Below are 17,147 nucleotides of genomic sequence, written 5' to 3' on the forward strand. Positions count from 1 at the left end.
CTTCGGTGGTCGACGCGCGGCGACGGCGCACCGGAGTGTTGGACTCGACGGACGCCGCTTCGTACCGCGTCCGGCGCGAGCGCACGACCTTGACAAGAACCAAGACGAGGACGACGACGACGAGCGCCGCGACACTGCCGACCACCGCGCGCGCCGGCGTATCGAGCGACTGGAGGTACTGCACCGGGTCCGAGAGTGCCGACGTTGACGCATTGTGGGCGACGTGCTCGACGGCTTGGGCCGCGAACGCGTTCTTCTCCGTCGGCGTCTGGCACACGGTGTTGCCGTTCACGACGCCAATCCAGTTGAAAAGGAGGTTGTCGGCTTCGTGGCCGCACATGGAGAGCGTAAAGACGCCCGGCGGCGCCTCCTCGAAATGCAGCACGTACTTGCCCGCGGCTTGGCTCTCGGATGCCAAATCGCATGCAACCGAAGCCACGACGCTGTACGACGTTTGCATCTGCTCGTACGAGGCGACTTGAATCGCGAGCGCATCACAAACGCTAGAGGCGTTGTAGCTTCCGAACGCTGCCGACACGGCAGCGTCCAAAGCCGCTGGGTGCTTCTTGTCAATATTCACCCAGACACCAGGTGCAGCCGTCAGAGGTGCATGCGTGCCAACGACTTGCGGTAATGGTACAAGTGGCGTCGGTTGCTGCGTAGGCGCTTGCGTCGGGGCTTGGGTAGATACTTGGGTAGGTGCTTGCGTCGAAGTCTGCGGAAGTGCTTGAGTCGGGGCCTGGGTAAGAGTGTGCGTCGAGGTCTGCGTCGGTGCTTGGGTCGAAGGCTGTGTCGGCGCCTGGGTGGAAGCTTGCGTCGGGGCTTGCGTCGGGGCTTGGGTAGGTGCTTGGGTAGGTGCTTGCGTTGGGGCTTGCGTCGGCGCCTGGGTAGCTTGTTGCTCGACTGGGGACGGAGTCGACGGCTCGGAGATGATAGGCTGAGGCGTGGCTTGCTGAGCAGGCGGCGGTGTCATTGCTTGCGCAGGAGGTGCTGTTGTCTGCGCACCCAATGGATCTTGTGGCGCTCCTTGCCGGGTTGGCATTGGGGTCGCAGGTGCGCCGCTGCTCATAGCAGGACTGCTGGAAGCCTCGCCATTGCGGACTGGGTCCGAGTTGGGCGGGCAAGGCGGGAACGTGCAATCCTTGGCCGGGTCACGCACAAGCTCCGTGATTTCACCCGAGACGCGGTCCTCGCAAGTCTTGATGTCGGCCTTGCACTGATTGCTCATGCGATGACGCAGTCGATTCAAAATCTGAGCAGACGACGCTAAGCCAGGTGTAGTCTAAAAACACCCAGCAACCTACAGTGTACGTGCTGCCCACCGATGATAGCTCTTGTAGCAGCGGACTATACATCCCATCAAGAGCTTGAATATGGATGGAATCATGAAACATGAAGATCTAAGGTTAACTGCTCTATCACGCTACTTACTAAGATTCTCTTGCTACTTACACACCAGGCACGGCATGGAGCAGTCATTTGGGACTCGAATTGCGTGCATTTAGCTCATCAAAGGCGCAACTGACCAAGATGCGTGAGTCACGTCTTGGCAGCACACTGTCTCTGCCCTCGCGCCAGCATTGCATCCGTCCAGCAGCGCCAGGATCTGCTTCCTTTCAAAACTTTGAATGTTCGTACGAGGTGCAATAGAAGTCCACAAACGCCGAGCAATGTTCAGAGCTTTACGGACGACAGGACGCCGTCTTCGAGGTCGTCGCTGGCTTTGCGAGGCGCAGCAGTCGTGCTTTCAAGCGGGTTTGTCGTCGGCGCTGGCGCGTCTTCGTCAGCAGCAGCCTTGCGCTTGTGCTCTTCATGAGCTTCTTCGACCTCTGCAAGAACAGATCGGTCATTGGTTTCGCGACGGCGGGTTCGGTGGACGACAAACACAGCGAACGCAAGCACCGCAATAACAGCGATGACTGCGGCACCAAGCACGGGAACGTTGGGCGCCTTGAGGAATGCCTGCATGTTTTGCATGAGCGACGTCTCGGCGGCGTCGTGCGTCACGTGGTTGAAGGGCTGGTTCAAGAAGGTCGAGCGCTGGGCCGGCGTCTGGCACTTGGTCACTTGATTCTCGATCGTCAGCCAGTTGCGCGTCGTACCATTCTCGCGGTGACCGCACTGGCTCAAGTAGAGGCCCTCGGCATCTTGCGTCACTTCGAGTACGAAGACGTGATCTGTGCCGGAGCAATTGACGTCCATCGCCAAGTGGTAAAGCGCTGTGGAGTCGTTGGCAGGCGCCTTCTCTGCTGCCGTCACCGTGACGTTGAGCGGGGCACAGGCATTGTGGTAATTGTCGAAGGACGCATTCAGCAGCTGCGATAGCGCGTGCGGCATCGACGCGTCGATGGCGGTCCAGTTGGAACCGTGATCGACACCTGCGCGAATGCCCTTGTGCACTGTCATGTTGCTGGGAGCTGACGTCGGCGCTGCAGAGGTACCGACAGCACTTGGCAGTGGCGCCGCAACGGGCACGGGTGTTGCAGTCGGCGCGATGACGGGGGCAGGGGTATGCGGGCGGGCCTCGGCGTCTCGGCATGGAAAGAACTTGCAGTTGTTGGCAGGGTCACGCCCAACGCCCTGGCCATTGGGGCAGATGTACAAGTCTTCCAAGCACCCGACGGCCAAGGCTGGCGGCGCGAGGACCGCCATGACAGCAGAGATGAGGGCCAGCTTGCGAAGCATTCGTCCTCTCGGTGTATGGGAGACGCTCCGAACTACTAGAAGCGTGCAGCATATGGTGACCATTCTAGGGCATCGAGGTCCGGATAGAAGCCATTTTCGGACCGAAGCCCGAAAATAACATATTGTTTAAAGCCTTGCTTTGTATGAATATTCCGTTTGTGATGCGGCCCCGTGGCGAAGAGAGGTGCTTCGTGCACGCATCAGGCATTTCGTGAATTGCGATTTCAATGGAAATGGAGACTCCGCTGCTGGTTTGATGAGTCGTATAAGGTTAAAATGCTCTCAGCTGCTGACGAATTGCAGCTGAAAGCATTTTAAATCCCAAAAGAGCAATCATGCCCTCATCCTGGTTTCGCGGAAAGGCAGTTCGTTCGAAAGGATACCAGTAGTCACCGTCCATCGTCTGAGCCCAACTCAGACGCCACGCTACTGTACCGGTAGTGACCATGGGTAGTGACTATATGAGTATGCTAGGTGTTCGCTTGCGCAGTCAGACGTCTCAAGGGTCTACTAGTATGCAGCAAGCAGCCCATGTCGTTCTAGTGGTTTTGCAGTGTATTGGGCTGTAAGAATGCGGCAGTTGGATACTTCGCCACAGCAGCAGCATAGAAAACAAGTCTGCGCCCTGTCTGCGCCCATCTATCGAAACACGGTGGTGGTGTGAGAATACTCTATCTATGACCACACCGATGCAAGACCGGAAGGGAGCAATATCACGTTGAAAGGAATTTCAGCGGCGACTTAATAAAGGTACGCGATGGTAACCAACGCTAAACTTCATGGCACTTATAGCTGCACTTATAAGCTCCAAACGTCCGATGTATGTCGCCACTCTGCCACACCGTTGCCCCAACTGCGTATTGAGCGAGGCGGCATTGGCTCGGAACACTGGATGCAGATCAAATTGTCCGGCGGATGATGGCCCGCTAGCTAACAAACAGTCAATGCGCCTAGCTGGGTTCGCAAAAACGAAATACATTTGCCAGAAGACTCATACGCCATTAGACGATGACAGGGTCGAGCGCGTCCTTGGTGCTGGGGACGTCGTCCACCTTTTCTGCTGCTTCGCTCACTTCTTCGTCGTCGGCCTTTTCATCAAGCGTGGCCCGCGCCGTGTGGTCTTTGGCGATACTGACGCCCATAACGATAGCGGCAATCACCGCGACGAGACCGACGTACGCAAACCCGACAGTGAGCGCCGATGACGCATCGGCTGCAGTCGGCGCCTTTGCCAGCGCGACAATCGTGTCGTCACTCGACGACGCGTTTCCCTTGTAGTAAAAAATGTTGCCCGTCACGTTCATCGTGAGGTCCTTGGACACGACTTCGAAGAGCGAGATCATCTCGGTCGTGTTGAGGCGACCGAGGTACGAGCGCACGAGAGTCTCGTTGAGCGCCGCAAGCTGCGTGCGGTTGCGGACAAAGTCTTCCACGACGAGGACGGTGCGGTTGAACTCGGTCGAGTTCAGCGGCTGATTGGGAATGCGCACGATATGAAGCGACTGCACGAGCTTGTCGAAGAGCTCGAGGCCGAAGGTCGGACGCGTCGGGACCGGCGTTGCGGACTCTTCACTTGAGCTAGCAGCGCGCATGTGGTGGTCCTGACCAAGCACGGCCATGGCCGCGTACGCGACGAGCGCAACCAGCTTCAGCAGAGCCATCGGACTTTGGAAATGACACTTCCGCAGCTGCACCCGGCCACCTTTTTCACGTGTATCACACAGTGGGAAACACAACACGCAGCTGCATCAAAGCTCACTGGAGCTACTGGAGCCTTCCTTTCCCCTGGCCGTCGCCGTGGATGCAGAACAGGGGGCCATGAACAGCTCTGAAAGTTTTCCGGTGTAGTCAGGATCGCAGAATAGCCTGCGAGGACAAGTTATCTTGGCCTACAGACGCCGCTGGAACCCGTGGAAGAGTATCGGTATGTGCACGACCTCGAGCTCGACTACCGGTATACTAGTACAGTGTATAGTCGAGCTTTCCGAATGTGTATAGTATACACCCTCGAAAGTGGCGTGCAGATCACACGTAGCATTTGCACCTTCTTGGATTATCTGCCTGCCAAGTCAGCCTCGCCCTCATGTATCTTGCCACATAAAACACGTGGTGTGTCTATTTGGTCGCACGTGAAAATTAGAATTCGGTGGATCGCGCATCCCCCTGTCGTCGGATTGCAGCCAGCTGCTGCGGCCTGCACGACGCACGCCCTGCGATGGATGGTCTACTGCCTTGCACAGGGTGCTCGTGCTCGGGTAAGACTCGCATAAAAATCAATCGCATTACGCGTCAACCAAAAACGGAGAGTCCACTTAGACACTGACGACGCTGGGCGACTCGCTCGTCATGTCCTCAACATCGGCGTCCTTGGCGGCGGGCGAAGCCTTCTCGGCGGCTTCGATCTCGTCAATGACGTTGTCAGCGAGGACGGACTGGGCAGGCGCGGCCTTCTTCTCGCGCGAGGCCGAGACAGCAAGCGCAACTGCGACGACAACCATGAAGCCACCGATGGCTCCACCAGAGACAATGATCTGCTTGTTGTCGAGGCCAAGGAACTTGTCGTTCGTCGACTCGGCGGCCTTGACAATCACCGGCGCCTTCGTCGTCGTGTTAGCGGGCACCGTGACGTTGGCGGTAGCCGTCGTGTTGGCCGAGCTGTCCTCGAGAACGTACTTCGTCAGCTCGAACGAGACGTCCGAGAAGAGCTGCTCGAGCTCCGCGACCGAGATGCGGGCAAGAAGAGCAGTCAGCTCAGCCTTGTATTCCTTGAGCTTCGACTTGGGGACCTTGTTCAAGAAGAGTTCCTCGAGGTCATCAACGGCCTTGTTGTACTCCTCGTCCGTGAGCGGCTGGCCCTCGACGTGTTCGATGTTGAGGTCGCCAAGAAGCTTGCCAAAGAGCGTGAGGGTGTACTGCGACGCCGGGGGCACGACGCTCGTGCCGTTGACAGCCGGCGCCGTGGTGTTGACAGGCGACGAGGCCGAGGCCATGGCAGCGAGGGCAGCGACAGCGATGCAAGCGAGCTTCTTGAGGCCAAACATGGTGCGGAGGATACGGTTGCGGGTGAGGAAATCGCAGAATGCGTCAGTCGCGGGCAAGGATGGCCGGGCTACTCGGCCTGCTGGCGACAAAGGTTCGGCCAATGGCCTGGCAGCATCTCGTCGCTGATTGGCTTATTTAGCCATCTGGTTTAAAATAAAATACAGTGCCAGAGATGCCTATACAAACTTCCAGATCGTGTTGAGAGTATTTTTTCAACATGAAAAAATTGCGATCGTCCAGCGCAACATGCATTTTAATTCGCTCGGATAGAGAATAGACTCGACATTTGTATCAATGAGCGAGCGTTGTGCAAATAATACACTGCAGGCGGTGTGAAAATCGAATTCTGCGGCAAGACGGCCGACCACAATCCGTCGCAGTCATGGCTTCAACCCAGCAGCAGCCAGCCACGCCTCGCGTCGTCCGCGATGAGCATGCCGCCGATGCGCAAGGTTGATGGCCGGTACGCGTCTTGCAAGTGGCTCCATGCAGAGCAATTGCAGCTGAAGCATGCACGGCAGCCGATGATGGCTCTACTGGCCGATGGTCTTGGTCAGTGTCTACTAGCATATGCATACGTAGCATGGTGTATGGGTACGGAACACGGAATGCCTCATGCGGCTTTCGTGACTGTACCAAACGTCGTGTGATGCATGGGACGTTGACAGCAATCTTGCCCAGCGTCCGCGTTGACAATTGCATGGACGTGTGTATGGACGGCACCTCAGAAAGTGATTTTGCTCACTCTTCAAGCTCGGCACGAGTGCAAATTATACACACACAATCAGGACGGCCGTGATGGAGCCCCCGTCTTGTCCACGGTACGTTGCATGTGGCAACGATGAACATGCGGACAGAGTAATCCGATTGTCTGAGATTCATGCTTCAAGCTGCTTGATCGCACTGAATTCTGCCACGTGGGTCTTTCAAGGGAAATGAGATGCAGTTTTGAGCCACAGCAGGGCCAAAACAGCATGCAGTACTAGTCGTTCGACATCAATCAACTTGACAGCTATCGCAAACGCGGGTCTACTTCCTATAACGTTACTGTGCCCATGAACTATGATGTATGCATACTAGTACAATCCATGGTTGTCATTCCCCTGCATACAATCAGTGAACCAGTAGACGAGAAAACGAAAACGCACAAGCATGTGCAGGAAGTATTGATTGGTATGAGACTCCGGACAGCGGCCTCCAGAGGAATGACTACAGAGGTATGACCGGAAGCCGAATGCATGACTTGCAAGATGTCTAGAGTGAACCGCTGCCATGAATATAGCCTGTTGTACAGTAAAGGCTTGCAACGAGCCACTGGGTCCGTTATCATCAGAGGCTATTGTACCGCATCAATGGAACTATTTTATGGTCGTGATCACTTTCTTAATCTCCGTGCCGTCTTCATGTTGCAGTCTGCGCCCTCCTTCTTGGTGTTCACATAATGCTGTCCAAGCGGTCATGCTACAATTACGCGATACGCGTTCGTTCCTACCAGCCCACCCTGCAAAGGGTAAGGGACCTGTTTCATGGTCGTGATGTCTGTGAGCTCCACGTTTCTACCACGTTTCGTTCTGGAACCGGAGGATTCGCGTACGTTAGGTTTTGCAATAACGCGAAACACTTTCATATATACCGGAGGAACCCTACTCCAAACGCAAGATAAGGTTCAAACCCCTACATGTCTTTATCTCTCTAACTATTACCTATAGAGCTTGCAATGAGGTGGGACGTCTTACACTTCTTCTACAATATAGCGTAGTCCTTAAAAGCGAGTCACTGAGCGCGATTGTAGCACTGTGTACTACTGTACTTCGACAGGCAGAGCATCTCCAACGCAAACCCATGAACGCGACCCGTCGTACTCGTACCAACATCTCGATGATGACGAAGCAGACGCCAAAAATGGCTTTTGGCGCCACATCGAAAACGTAATATATATATTACGGCTCGGTACTACTCGAAGCAATCCAGACCATAGAACTGTGCTCGGACTAGAAAACCGTACTTCCTACCATGACGCCCACCTTCTCTGAATTGGACCATTCGTCTCCAATGCGAATCATCTCGGCCCTGGTTCCTGGTGATGGTGCAACGTTTCTGGCGCCAATTGCTGGTCGGGCACCTCTGTCCCACGGACGAATCTGCCCACATACGTGAGAGCTGGAGAGAGCAATTCGTCCCGACCTACATGAATTTCCTTCATAACAAGTCCATGCGAAGGGTCCGTCGCCCACAAAGTACAGGGCCTATCGTGTGGCCGCATTTCCCTTCTCACAGGCGCTTGTCCCAGACGTGGACGCACGTCCGCGTGGACGCTTGCAACATCGCATTCTCGCGACAAATTAATATTTGACGCAGCAGCCCTCGAGGGACGGGGCAGCAGCTGGTGATGACGCGTGCTCAACTAGAGTCCGCGGCGCGCCCTTCCTTCAGTGTCTTTTCGCCAACTTGGGTCCATGACCATGCATTTTGCTGGCGTCAGGCGTCGTTGGCATGGTCCACGGACGCCGCAAGGGCTACCAATATCACCTGCCACCTGTGACGGAGCAGGTGCTGCAACTTTTACTTCATCCAGCCGACCAATGGGATGTTGCGGTGATGTCAGTGGCGCCCCGTCGCCCTGCCTTGGCCTCAATGTCGTCTCGATTGGCACCTGGGACGAAGCAGCAGCGTGTGACCATCCAGCCACCAGCGACTGCAACGCGCGCGCCTGTTCCTTCAATTGGCTGGAGCTTATGGCATCGCGCGATAGCTCGAGGCGGCAGTGTCTCTACCTCGGTAGCAGCGTCATGACCACCCACCTTCGTCACGTTGCCGAATCTGCTCCACCACTGCGAACTTCGAGGTGGCGTGGGATGATTTGGCCATCTGACACAAAGCCGTTGAAGTGCCCCATCGCACGTGATTTCTTAGTTTGCAATTTGCACGTTCGTACGCAGGAGAACACCATGATGATGCATCCACCAGCCAAGCGGTCGCTGCACAAGCACCTTGGCGCGATGAAGGCGATGGCCGACGACCCTGCGTTCACGCTCAGCGGGTCGGCCGAGTGGCGCACAAAGTACCTCGGCAAGCTGCACGTCGGCCGCAACTCATCGACGAGCAGTCGGGCTCCGGACGCATCGGCCCTCGAGCGCAAGAAGAGCGCTCCCATCATGATCCCGACGTCCACCAACAGCAAAAGCCGCAGCGGGTCCTGCGACAGCGGCTTCTCTTGGGAGCATCCTTCGCACTTTGCCGCCTCGTCGCCGAGCTGGACGACAGACGATGACGACGACGACGATTTTCTCTTTGACGCGGCCGACGATGACGTGTTTGGCCTCGAGCTGGCGCCGACCGAGTCGGACGCCGGTGCGCGACCGGCGCCGCGACGGACGGAGGCCTTTATTCCGCCGCACCAACTCGTCCAGCGCGACTGCTTCTCCCTCGGCATTACGCGCGAGTTCCGCAAGAAGCCGACCTCTGCCATTTAGCCGTAGTTTCCGAGTCGCTTCCGTGTACAATTCCCCGTTATTTAATACTACAGCCCACAAACATGAACGATTGCATCCAGTTTGACATGGCGGACGGAGGTCATGGGCGTAGAACCGACAACGGGCTGTCTCGGCACCGAAAAACCTGGTTCGTCCCAACTGGTCTGCGTCGTTTGAGCGCTTTTGTGAGAAGGTTAGGCATCACCAGGTGGTGGCGCCACGTGCCAGGAGTGGACACCGCGAGGACAGCCAGCCGTGTCTTTGGCTCAATTCTTTCGCTCCCTCTGCACGAAACCCGCTAGCCGCGACTTCAACGAGGTATTGGGTGCGATCCCGGATACAGCGACAGTGTCGACGGACGCCGGTTGTGCGTATGCAGGATATACCCGGCCCACATACGTGTCGAGAACCCAGGCCTGAGAAGAAGCCGGTGGGAGGATCGAAGTCCACGGCGCCGAGTACTGTCGCGGGTGGCTACTATTAGATGGCGTTCTTCCATCGCCGGCGGTGTTCAAATGGTCATGTGATCGCCAACGACGTCGATCGAGAATACACTAATCGAAGGACATGCAACCGCAATCTTGGCGATTCGTCTCTACAAAACAACGGCCGTGCGCTGCGTTGCGGCGGTGCCGAGCACTGCGTCGGACCAGCTGCGCGAAACACCCACAATTCGTTGTCTGATCCGTCGAAGTTTTACGTCCAGCGACCCACGATTTACTATGCACTCCTTACATCGTTTATCAGCAACTAGCTGTCTAAATTGCACAGAAGCGCGGTGCCATGCAGCACCCAGTGCCCCGGGTCCAGCTTGCACGGCAGGAGCACACTCACGACAAAGTTGGTTGAAATTCCCGTCGTTGACAGTGTGCCCCGGCGAGCCGATGTCTTGTACACCGGGCACGCGTACCCTTGTGGCGCTTCTGTTGGTGACAGCTGCGGCACAAATCGAATGCGTGGCATCACCGCGTAGAGCTCGCCCGGCGCTGCGTCGGTGAGGCGCCCATCCACCCACCGCCCGCCCTCCATGTACAACCCTAGTCCACGCTTGTTGGGTTTGATTCCAATCACCCAGCGACGTACCCGTGACAATGACACCGTCGGCGGCCATTGCGTCATCCTCGTCGTCGTCGCGGAGGACGGCAAAGGCAAACTCGAGGAGGTTGATGGGGAGTGCATGCCTTCGAGCGTGGTTCTGGAGCACACCGGTGAGGAAGCCTTGCGGAAAGAAGAAGACGGGCAGAGGAAACGTTGATGGATTTCCGAGTCGAAGCCAGTCGGCCATGAAGCGCACGCGGCTGTTGAGGTCGTCCAAGTACGCACCCACGGGCTTTAGCGACGCGAAGCCGACTTTGGCCCACTCGTGGGGCACCTGCCGCAAGAGAAGACTTTTGTATGCCGCGTCCGACGCCGCCGAGAGAGCTGCAAGACCGAGCACAGCGAGCTGGACCATGGATACAGAGTTTGAAATCGTTTGCAGCAACCGGTTGAACTTGATGATTTCTTGGCCAAGCACCGTCGCAAGTGAGTCGAGCTGGCCATCGTGCTCATCAAACAGTCCTGCAACTGCCGTGGTGATGTCCAGAAGCGGCGGAAGCGTCGCCTGTATCTGCGCCACCGATGCGAGCACGGTAGCGTCGTCGTCGTCCGAGTTGGCGCCACTGGCATCGGCAGATCCGTGCGCTTGCAGCTGCAAGACCATGCCCAGCAGTGCCTGCGTCGCTTGCGTCTCAACCACGACGGTAGCGTTTGGATGCAACCCAAAAATCGCCGGAGGGTCGTGACTCGGAAGGCCCTCGATGAACGCCTGAAACTCGGCGACGGACGAGGCCGTCGGCGTCGCGTACCGAGGCGCGTCGTCCGTGAAGGGCTGCGTGAATGTCGAGACGCAAAGAAACCTCCGAAGCGTCGCAAGAAGACAGCGCCGGTCCAACTCGTCCGTGATGCGGCCACCGTAGATGATGTCGCCGGTCACGCACTGCAGCGCGTCCCACGGCAGCGCCTCGGGTGCTTTCCTTCCATCGCTGACGAGCGCCCGGAGAAGCGCAATCGACGTCTCCAAGTCCGAGTCGTTGAACTGATAGCGCGTGCTCCAGCCCATGGGCCCAAACTTTGCTCGCTCCTGCACGACAGCGTGAAAGAAGGCGAGACCGAAGACCAAGTGGCGCTCCGTGGACGACATGGAGCGGAGCAAGTCGTCCGAGATGAGCATGTCAAACGACCGCCGAAGGTTGGGCTTTAGTCCTCGTGGCGGTTCGTTGGTCACTTTGACCGACGACTGGAGGATCGACACGGGAAAGTACGGCGCCGGAAACGACGTCAAGAAGAGACGAAAGTCGTCATGGACGTCGCCAGCGTCAGCGCGCAGCTGCAAAAGAAGCTTCTCGAGCGTCGGCATCCACGACTTGGCGAGGTGGCAGTTTTGGATGAGCGCCCAGTCCCCCGACGCAGCGCACCGCTGGATGAGTGCCGTCGCCAGCGGGCCTTGGCCTTGCCTACACGTACACCCGTGGATCCGACAACCATCAAACGACGCCACATACCCAAGCGACACGACGTGCAGGCGGTCGTCGAGCCCAAGGTCGGCCGCAAAACGGTGCAAAATGGCGGTTGGGTCGGCCCCCGACGACAAGATAAATACACACGGAACGTTCTTGTCGAGCGCCGGGAACACGTCTGTCATGGCAAAGGCCTGTGGCGTCGTAAACGTGGACCTATGGGGCTGCTCTGAACACCGCGACGTGACGAGAGCGAGCGTACCCCAAGGTCGCAGATACGAAGCCACGCGCACTTTGCACGCCTTTCTCCGGTCGCAACGCGCTCGAAAGCACGAGCTTGAGGAACGGAGACAAAAGGCTCTCAAAGCCCTCGGGGAGCGTGCTGGTATACGGGTCCTCGCTCGAGAGCCACGATTGCCACGCGCCCGATGCCGCAGCCACCGAGTCCTACGACGCAGCTTTAGCATCTGCCCATGACGGCGGTGCACCCACCGTAAGTGCTGCAAAGAGAGGAAGAGCGCTGCTCAGTGCCAGCAGCGCTTCGTAGGCCTTGAGTGGCAACGGCGTTGGCTCTGTAGCGGACACTGTAGGCCGTGGGCGGTAGAGTAGCGGGAGTTCCGCCGGCGTGATCTGGCCAGCATCACTGAGGATGCGCAGCGCCATGAGAAGCGAGAAGAGCAGCTTGTGGTCCTGAAACAGCCCCCTTGACACGTTGGCAAAGACAGTTCGCGTCTGCCCGTCGACGAGCGCCGCAAGCCGCAGCTCCTGCGTCGAGCTTTTGGGACTTTCGTCCATGCTTTGGTTGAAGAGGCGCTTAAAGTACGCGAGCGAGTACTGGTACATGGGGTCCATGGTCGCCAAGTCGGCCAAGACAAAGTAGAGCAACGAGCCTCGGACCGCGACCGAGATGTACTGGTTGCGAACGTCGGCAATCGCGGCGCGCGTGACTTCGGACTCGGCAAGACGCTCCGAGACGACGGTAGCGGTCTTCTTGGACTCGCCGAGGGTGGTAATTAGAACCTACTCGCAGATAACTTGATGTTAAAAAGCCTTGCATATGTACGTACCTGGTCGTCGAGGATGTTGCCCTGCGACGTCGAGAGGAGACTCAGAATCTTCGACTCGATGGCTTTCAAGAGCTTTTGATCGGTCGCAATCGAAGCCAGGAGCGCATTCATCTTGGCTTCAATCTCGGGCTGCTCCTTCCGCACCACGTCTCCGAGCAGCTGATCCTGGAGCCCTGCAACCATCTAAGTATTTCCTCGATGCCCATCAACCTTCTTTCGTCACGGTAAAGTTGATCACGTTCACTTTGATGCACACGTCAGGCAAAAAGTGCGGATTTGGCAGCTTGGTCAAGAGGTAGAGACGAAAGTTGCGGTCGTACACGACGTCGTGGTCGTTTACCCGCAGCACGTACTTGCCTATGCAGGGTCAGCACAATAGGAGAGAGCATGAGATACCGCTGTGCTTGGTCAGCGCTTTCAAGAGCAGTGGGTCGAGCGCCGCGTCCAGCGTCTCGCCCACGTCGTCCAGCAAAAGCGGACTTCCGTCCCGAACACAGTCCTCGACGGCGCTCAGAAGGCCCTTATCGTGCAGCTTGATGACATGGAGACCGAACGCACCCTCCGTCTTGAAGAGCCACTGCCGCGCCTGCTGCTGCGGGTCAATCAATAGCGGCCAGCGCTCGCTGCGGAAGACCATGACTGCATTCTCGCCCGAAGTCACATCCGTGGGGAGACCGTTGAGTTGCCACTCGCGCAACTGCGACGGGTCCGAGCACGTAGCGAGGAGCGACGTGAGTGCACTTGTCGGAAGCTGCGCGCCAGCCATCGCGTCGTGCCAGAGACGCTGAAGGCTGAGCCGAAACGTGCCGTCGAACGGCCCCAAGTACGCAATGCACGCTGCCGACAAGAAGACGTCGCCGACCAAATTCACTTTGTCGGCGGCCATGACCTGCACGCTTCATTGGACCTCGTATCTAATCATTTCACATCGTATGTACCTCGAGACTAGCTTTCCAGCGCACGAGCTCGTCGGCAAGCCCGACCGTGAGCTTCTCGGCCCGGGAGAGGCGTGCGCGAGTCAGCTCAGCTTCGTCCGCGAGGCGCTTCTTCTCGGCGACGACGCCGTCGCACTGCGCCTGGAGGCCACGCACGCGCGCCATGACCTAGATTGCTTCGGAGGACTATATTTTTTACAAGGTGAAAGGTACCTGAGCAAGCTCGGTCTGCTTGGCGTTGAGTTTGGCGTTGGCGTCGGCCAGCGTCGCGTTCATGACGGCAAGCCGCTCCTTCTTGGGCGCGACGTCCTTGCTCACGCGCGCGTACATGTCCATGGCGTGGATCCACATGCAGAGCGACATGGCGGCGCGCGACACTTTCTTGACCTCGTCGACCGCAAACTCGGGGTTCTCAATGTACTTTTTGAGGCGGAGGAGCGTCTTGGGCGGAATGTTGTCCTTCTCAAAGTCCTTGAGCTCGGCCATGAACGACGGCTTGGAGAGCACACGCTTGCTCGTGTCCCAATCCGGTTTCTCGCCCAGCATGATGCACACGGCCTCCATGACGACCTAAAATGCTTCTCCAGTCTCTGGTGCAGAAAGCAGAACGTACCTGGACTGCTTGCGGTGGCTTGGTGAAGCTCTTGACTTCGGTAATGTCCTTCTTGTCGAGCGAGTCGAGCGCCTGGACAGCAGCGTTGAGTGCTGGCATCGCGGTCTCGAGATCCCGCAGAGCGTCGGCTTGGCACTCGGCGACGTCGGCGGCTTGCGCTTTGACTATCGACTCGTCGTGGCTCACCTAGATATGTACATTTGCGTCACGTTTCGTTGCGGACGAAACAGTACCCGTTGCTCGACGATGGCGGCCTCCGCCTGGTCAATCGCGACTTGCTTCAGAAGCGCCTCAGCTTCGAGGGCCTTGGCGGCGAGAATGGGCTGGAGATTTGTGAGCTCGACTTGGAGGCGCGCAACAAGCTCGTTCGTGTCTTCGAGCTTGACGACGCCGGCCGAGAGACGGTCATAGGCCTCTTTGGCCTGCCACCGCTTCTCCGCGAGCATGCGCAGGTAGAGGCGGATCGCGTCGAGGTACGCCTTGGGAGTGATGTACACGTGGCGCTGACATGTTGCGAGAAACTGCGCGGCGGCCTCCTTAAGCGTCTCGTGCACGTGCGCAAACATCGCGACGAGGCCGGTCCGCGCCGCCTCGGATGCGAGCTCCACGTCGCCAAGGTAGCTCTCGGCGACAACCACGAGGGCAGACGCCGGCCACGCATCGTACCAGTCGATGGTTGTGCAGTTGAGAAGCGACGGAAACTGCCGGCACCGGAGGCGGAGCCCGTGGCCGACGGGCGAGAAGCACACGACAACGTGCAGAAGGCTCCGGACGCGCTGCAGAAAGAGGCTCTCGGCGTTGGCCCGAGTATCTTCCAGGCCGGCGTCCGCGACCGCCGACTTCATGTCGGCTTGGATCGCGTCGGCTTCTTCGTGCGTGAACAAGTGTGGAATTTCGCCAGCATTCAAGAGCGAGTTGACGTCCTCGACAAACTCGTCGCACTGCAGGTGCGACTCGTGCAAGAGGAGAACCGTCTCTTTGCCTTTCGCGCCGGCCGCGACCAAGAGCTTCTTGAGGTCGTCCCGAAACTCGCTGCGACCGTACGACCGGCCCATTGCGATCTCGACACAGGCCATGTCCATCATGGAGGCTGCGAGACGCGCAAGCGAGCGTTTTCCAGAACCGCCGACGCCAACGAGCATCGCGTGGCCGCGCGGCTGGAGGAGGACGCGCGCGAGGAACGAGACGTGGAGAATCGTGTCGCGGAAGAAGACGAGCTGCAAGGTTGGCGTCCGAAATGTGTTGTAATCGGCCACGTACGACGACAAGAGGGCTTCGAGGGAGCTCATGTCGGTGATCTCTTCGTAGCCCTTGATTGCACCCGACCCGTAGCAGCCAAAGAGCACGGGAATCACATCGTCCGAGCCAAAGATTTGGTCGTGGGTCCAATTGACGCGAAAGCACTTGTTGAGGAGCGAAATGAGCGTCGTCGTCAGCCAGTGCCGGTCCGTGACGTTCACGAGCCGGTCGTAGAAGACCCGCAAGCTTTCGTGCAGCCAGAGCTTGACGATACTCTCAGTCGTCCACGCCGACCGCGTGTGGAGGATGCCGGCAAACACCTTGGCCACGTCGCGGAGGTTGAACACGTAGTGGCACTTGGCTGGCGTCGGCCGCAGCGCCTCCGTTACCGACGCGTACAGCCTGAGAGTCGCGTCGACGGTCTGGAGCACGGTGTCCCGCAGCGGCGGAGGAAACGCGAGAGACGTTGCGTGTCCCAGCACAATCGAGTGGAAAATCGTTCGCATCGCAGCGTCGCGCCCCACGGGTAGCGCCACGATCGTAAAGTGCCGCAGCAGCCGCGGCGACATGCTGTGACGTCCACCGCCTACGCAAACATACACCGTTCGCAGGCGACGAGCATTGGGATCGTACCGGGTGGGCCACCGGCGGCGACGAGCACCGTGTCGGCAATCTCCTTCCAAAAGTACTTGTCGCGGTCGTAAACGCCGTTGTGCGTCAGGAGCTGGCGAAGAAGTTCGAGGCACGGCTGCGACCCGTGCGCGTCCGCCGCTGGAAGGTTGATGTCGTCGACAAAGAGCACGATCTTGTGACCGACGGGCGCACCGAGAAGCGTTTTGCGCTTCTTGACGAGCTTGGCTTCGATCGTGGCTTGGGTCACAGCGCTCGACGTCTGCGCCGAAAAGTGCATGTAGAGGGGGACGACGCCGATGCCCGCGTCGTCGCCATGCGTGGCGAGGGCGTCGATGACGGCGTGTGCAATGAGGGTCTTACCACCGCCCGTCTCGCCTGCCAGTAGCATAGGCTTCATACCGCCAATCTACACAAAATTGAGGCTGCAATTTCAAAACAAAAGCCAACGAACCAGGAGCGAGAGGAGGTAGGACGTCTTGGTGACGTCGACTGTCGGCACGAGCAGGTTGAAAATCGGCGCGTGCATCGCGTACTTGAAGGACGGCACGTGGTTCTCCCAATGGCTCCACCCAAGGTCCGCAAAGTCGATACAAAACTCCGAGAGCACGGCCGCTGTGCGCAGAGCGCCGGTGCCGTTGCAGCTCATGGGCCCACCACTGCTCTTGCCGACCACCTACGATGTTCCAGATCGTCATCGAGTCTCGAACAAGAGACACGACGCACGTGAAGGAGGCTGTCGTGAAACTGACTTGGATGTTGGCTGAGGATGCCCAGCAGCTGGTCGTTGAAGGCCGGCGCATCGTCTTCGTGCAAGTTGGCGCCGAACGCCCACTGAACTGCAAAGACGACGAGGAGATCCAAGCACTTGGCTTGCTTCTCGGCGGTCGCTGTGGGAAACCACCGGCTCTGCTTCGCGAGGAGCAGCGATATCATTTCGCACGCATGCACGACGCAGCTCAAGT

The 17,147-nt window shown here is 58.2% G+C and overlaps 5 protein-coding genes across 5 annotated transcripts in view; 1 reads left to right on the forward strand and 4 right to left on the reverse strand.

The window, feature by feature from the left end:
* Positions 1-1,656: 1,656 nt before the first annotated feature.
* SPRG_10045 (hypothetical protein) lies at positions 1,657-2,711 on the reverse strand. Its single transcript, XM_012349979.1, has one exon. It carries the CDS (start codon positions 2,683-2,685, stop codon positions 1,675-1,677), a length of 1,011 nt encoding a protein of 336 aa, XP_012205369.1. The 5' UTR covers positions 2,686-2,711; the 3' UTR covers positions 1,657-1,674.
* Positions 2,712-3,640: 929 nt separating this feature from the next.
* On the reverse strand, positions 3,641-4,387 carry SPRG_10046 (hypothetical protein). The gene has a single exon (XM_012349980.1). It carries the CDS (start codon positions 4,344-4,346, stop codon positions 3,687-3,689), a length of 660 nt encoding a protein of 219 aa, XP_012205370.1. The 5' UTR covers positions 4,347-4,387; the 3' UTR covers positions 3,641-3,686.
* A 560-nt stretch (positions 4,388-4,947) lies between these two features.
* On the reverse strand, positions 4,948-5,816 carry SPRG_10047 (hypothetical protein). Its single transcript, XM_012349981.1, has one exon. The coding sequence runs from the start codon at positions 5,724-5,726 to the stop codon at positions 4,998-5,000; it is 729 nt and encodes a 242-aa protein (XP_012205371.1). The 5' UTR covers positions 5,727-5,816; the 3' UTR covers positions 4,948-4,997.
* Positions 5,817-8,644: 2,828 nt separating this feature from the next.
* SPRG_10048 (hypothetical protein) lies at positions 8,645-9,280 on the forward strand. The gene has a single exon (XM_012349982.1). It carries the CDS (start codon positions 8,676-8,678, stop codon positions 9,198-9,200), a length of 525 nt encoding a protein of 174 aa, XP_012205372.1. The 5' UTR covers positions 8,645-8,675; the 3' UTR covers positions 9,201-9,280.
* A 670-nt stretch (positions 9,281-9,950) lies between these two features.
* The window catches only part of SPRG_20887 (hypothetical protein), a gene marked incomplete at both ends in the record, with an annotated part of 13,873 nt that continues 6,676 nt past the window's right edge, over positions 9,951-17,147 (reverse strand). Inside the window, 15 exons of the mRNA XM_012350022.1 lie at positions 9,951-10,237; positions 10,284-11,695; positions 11,744-11,914; positions 11,961-12,145; positions 12,191-12,718; positions 12,766-12,938; positions 12,976-13,122; positions 13,162-13,654; positions 13,704-13,868; positions 13,914-14,270; positions 14,314-14,499; positions 14,547-16,138; positions 16,186-16,591; positions 16,637-16,826; positions 16,931-17,140. Of these exons, the coding sequence (XP_012205412.1) occupies positions 9,951-10,237; positions 10,284-11,695; positions 11,744-11,914; positions 11,961-12,145; positions 12,191-12,718; positions 12,766-12,938; positions 12,976-13,122; positions 13,162-13,654; positions 13,704-13,868; positions 13,914-14,270; positions 14,314-14,499; positions 14,547-16,138; positions 16,186-16,591; positions 16,637-16,826; positions 16,931-17,140 (6,502 nt within the window). The remainder of the gene's footprint in view (positions 10,238-10,283; positions 11,696-11,743; positions 11,915-11,960; positions 12,146-12,190; positions 12,719-12,765; positions 12,939-12,975; positions 13,123-13,161; positions 13,655-13,703; positions 13,869-13,913; positions 14,271-14,313; positions 14,500-14,546; positions 16,139-16,185; positions 16,592-16,636; positions 16,827-16,930; positions 17,141-17,147) is intronic.

Source organism: Saprolegnia parasitica (genome assembly GCF_000151545.1).
Source record: "Saprolegnia parasitica CBS 223.65 unplaced genomic scaffold supercont2.60, whole genome shotgun sequence".
NCBI classification, from domain to species: Eukaryota; Oomycota; class Saprolegniomycetes; order Saprolegniales; family Saprolegniaceae; genus Saprolegnia; species Saprolegnia parasitica.

Bases quoted from the DNA above. Each gene is read 5' to 3' on its own strand.
- SPRG_10045 (XM_012349979.1), bottom strand. From the start codon at position 2,685: ATGCTTCGCAAGCTGGCCCTCATCTCTGCTGTCATGGCGGTCCTCGCG.
- SPRG_10046 (XM_012349980.1), bottom strand. From the start codon at position 4,346: ATGGCTCTGCTGAAGCTGGTTGCGCTCGTCGCGTACGCGGCCATGGCC.
- SPRG_10047 (XM_012349981.1), bottom strand. From the start codon at position 5,726: ATGTTTGGCCTCAAGAAGCTCGCTTGCATCGCTGTCGCTGCCCTCGCT.
- SPRG_10048 (XM_012349982.1), top strand. From the start codon at position 8,676: ATGATGATGCATCCACCAGCCAAGCGGTCGCTGCACAAGCACCTTGGC.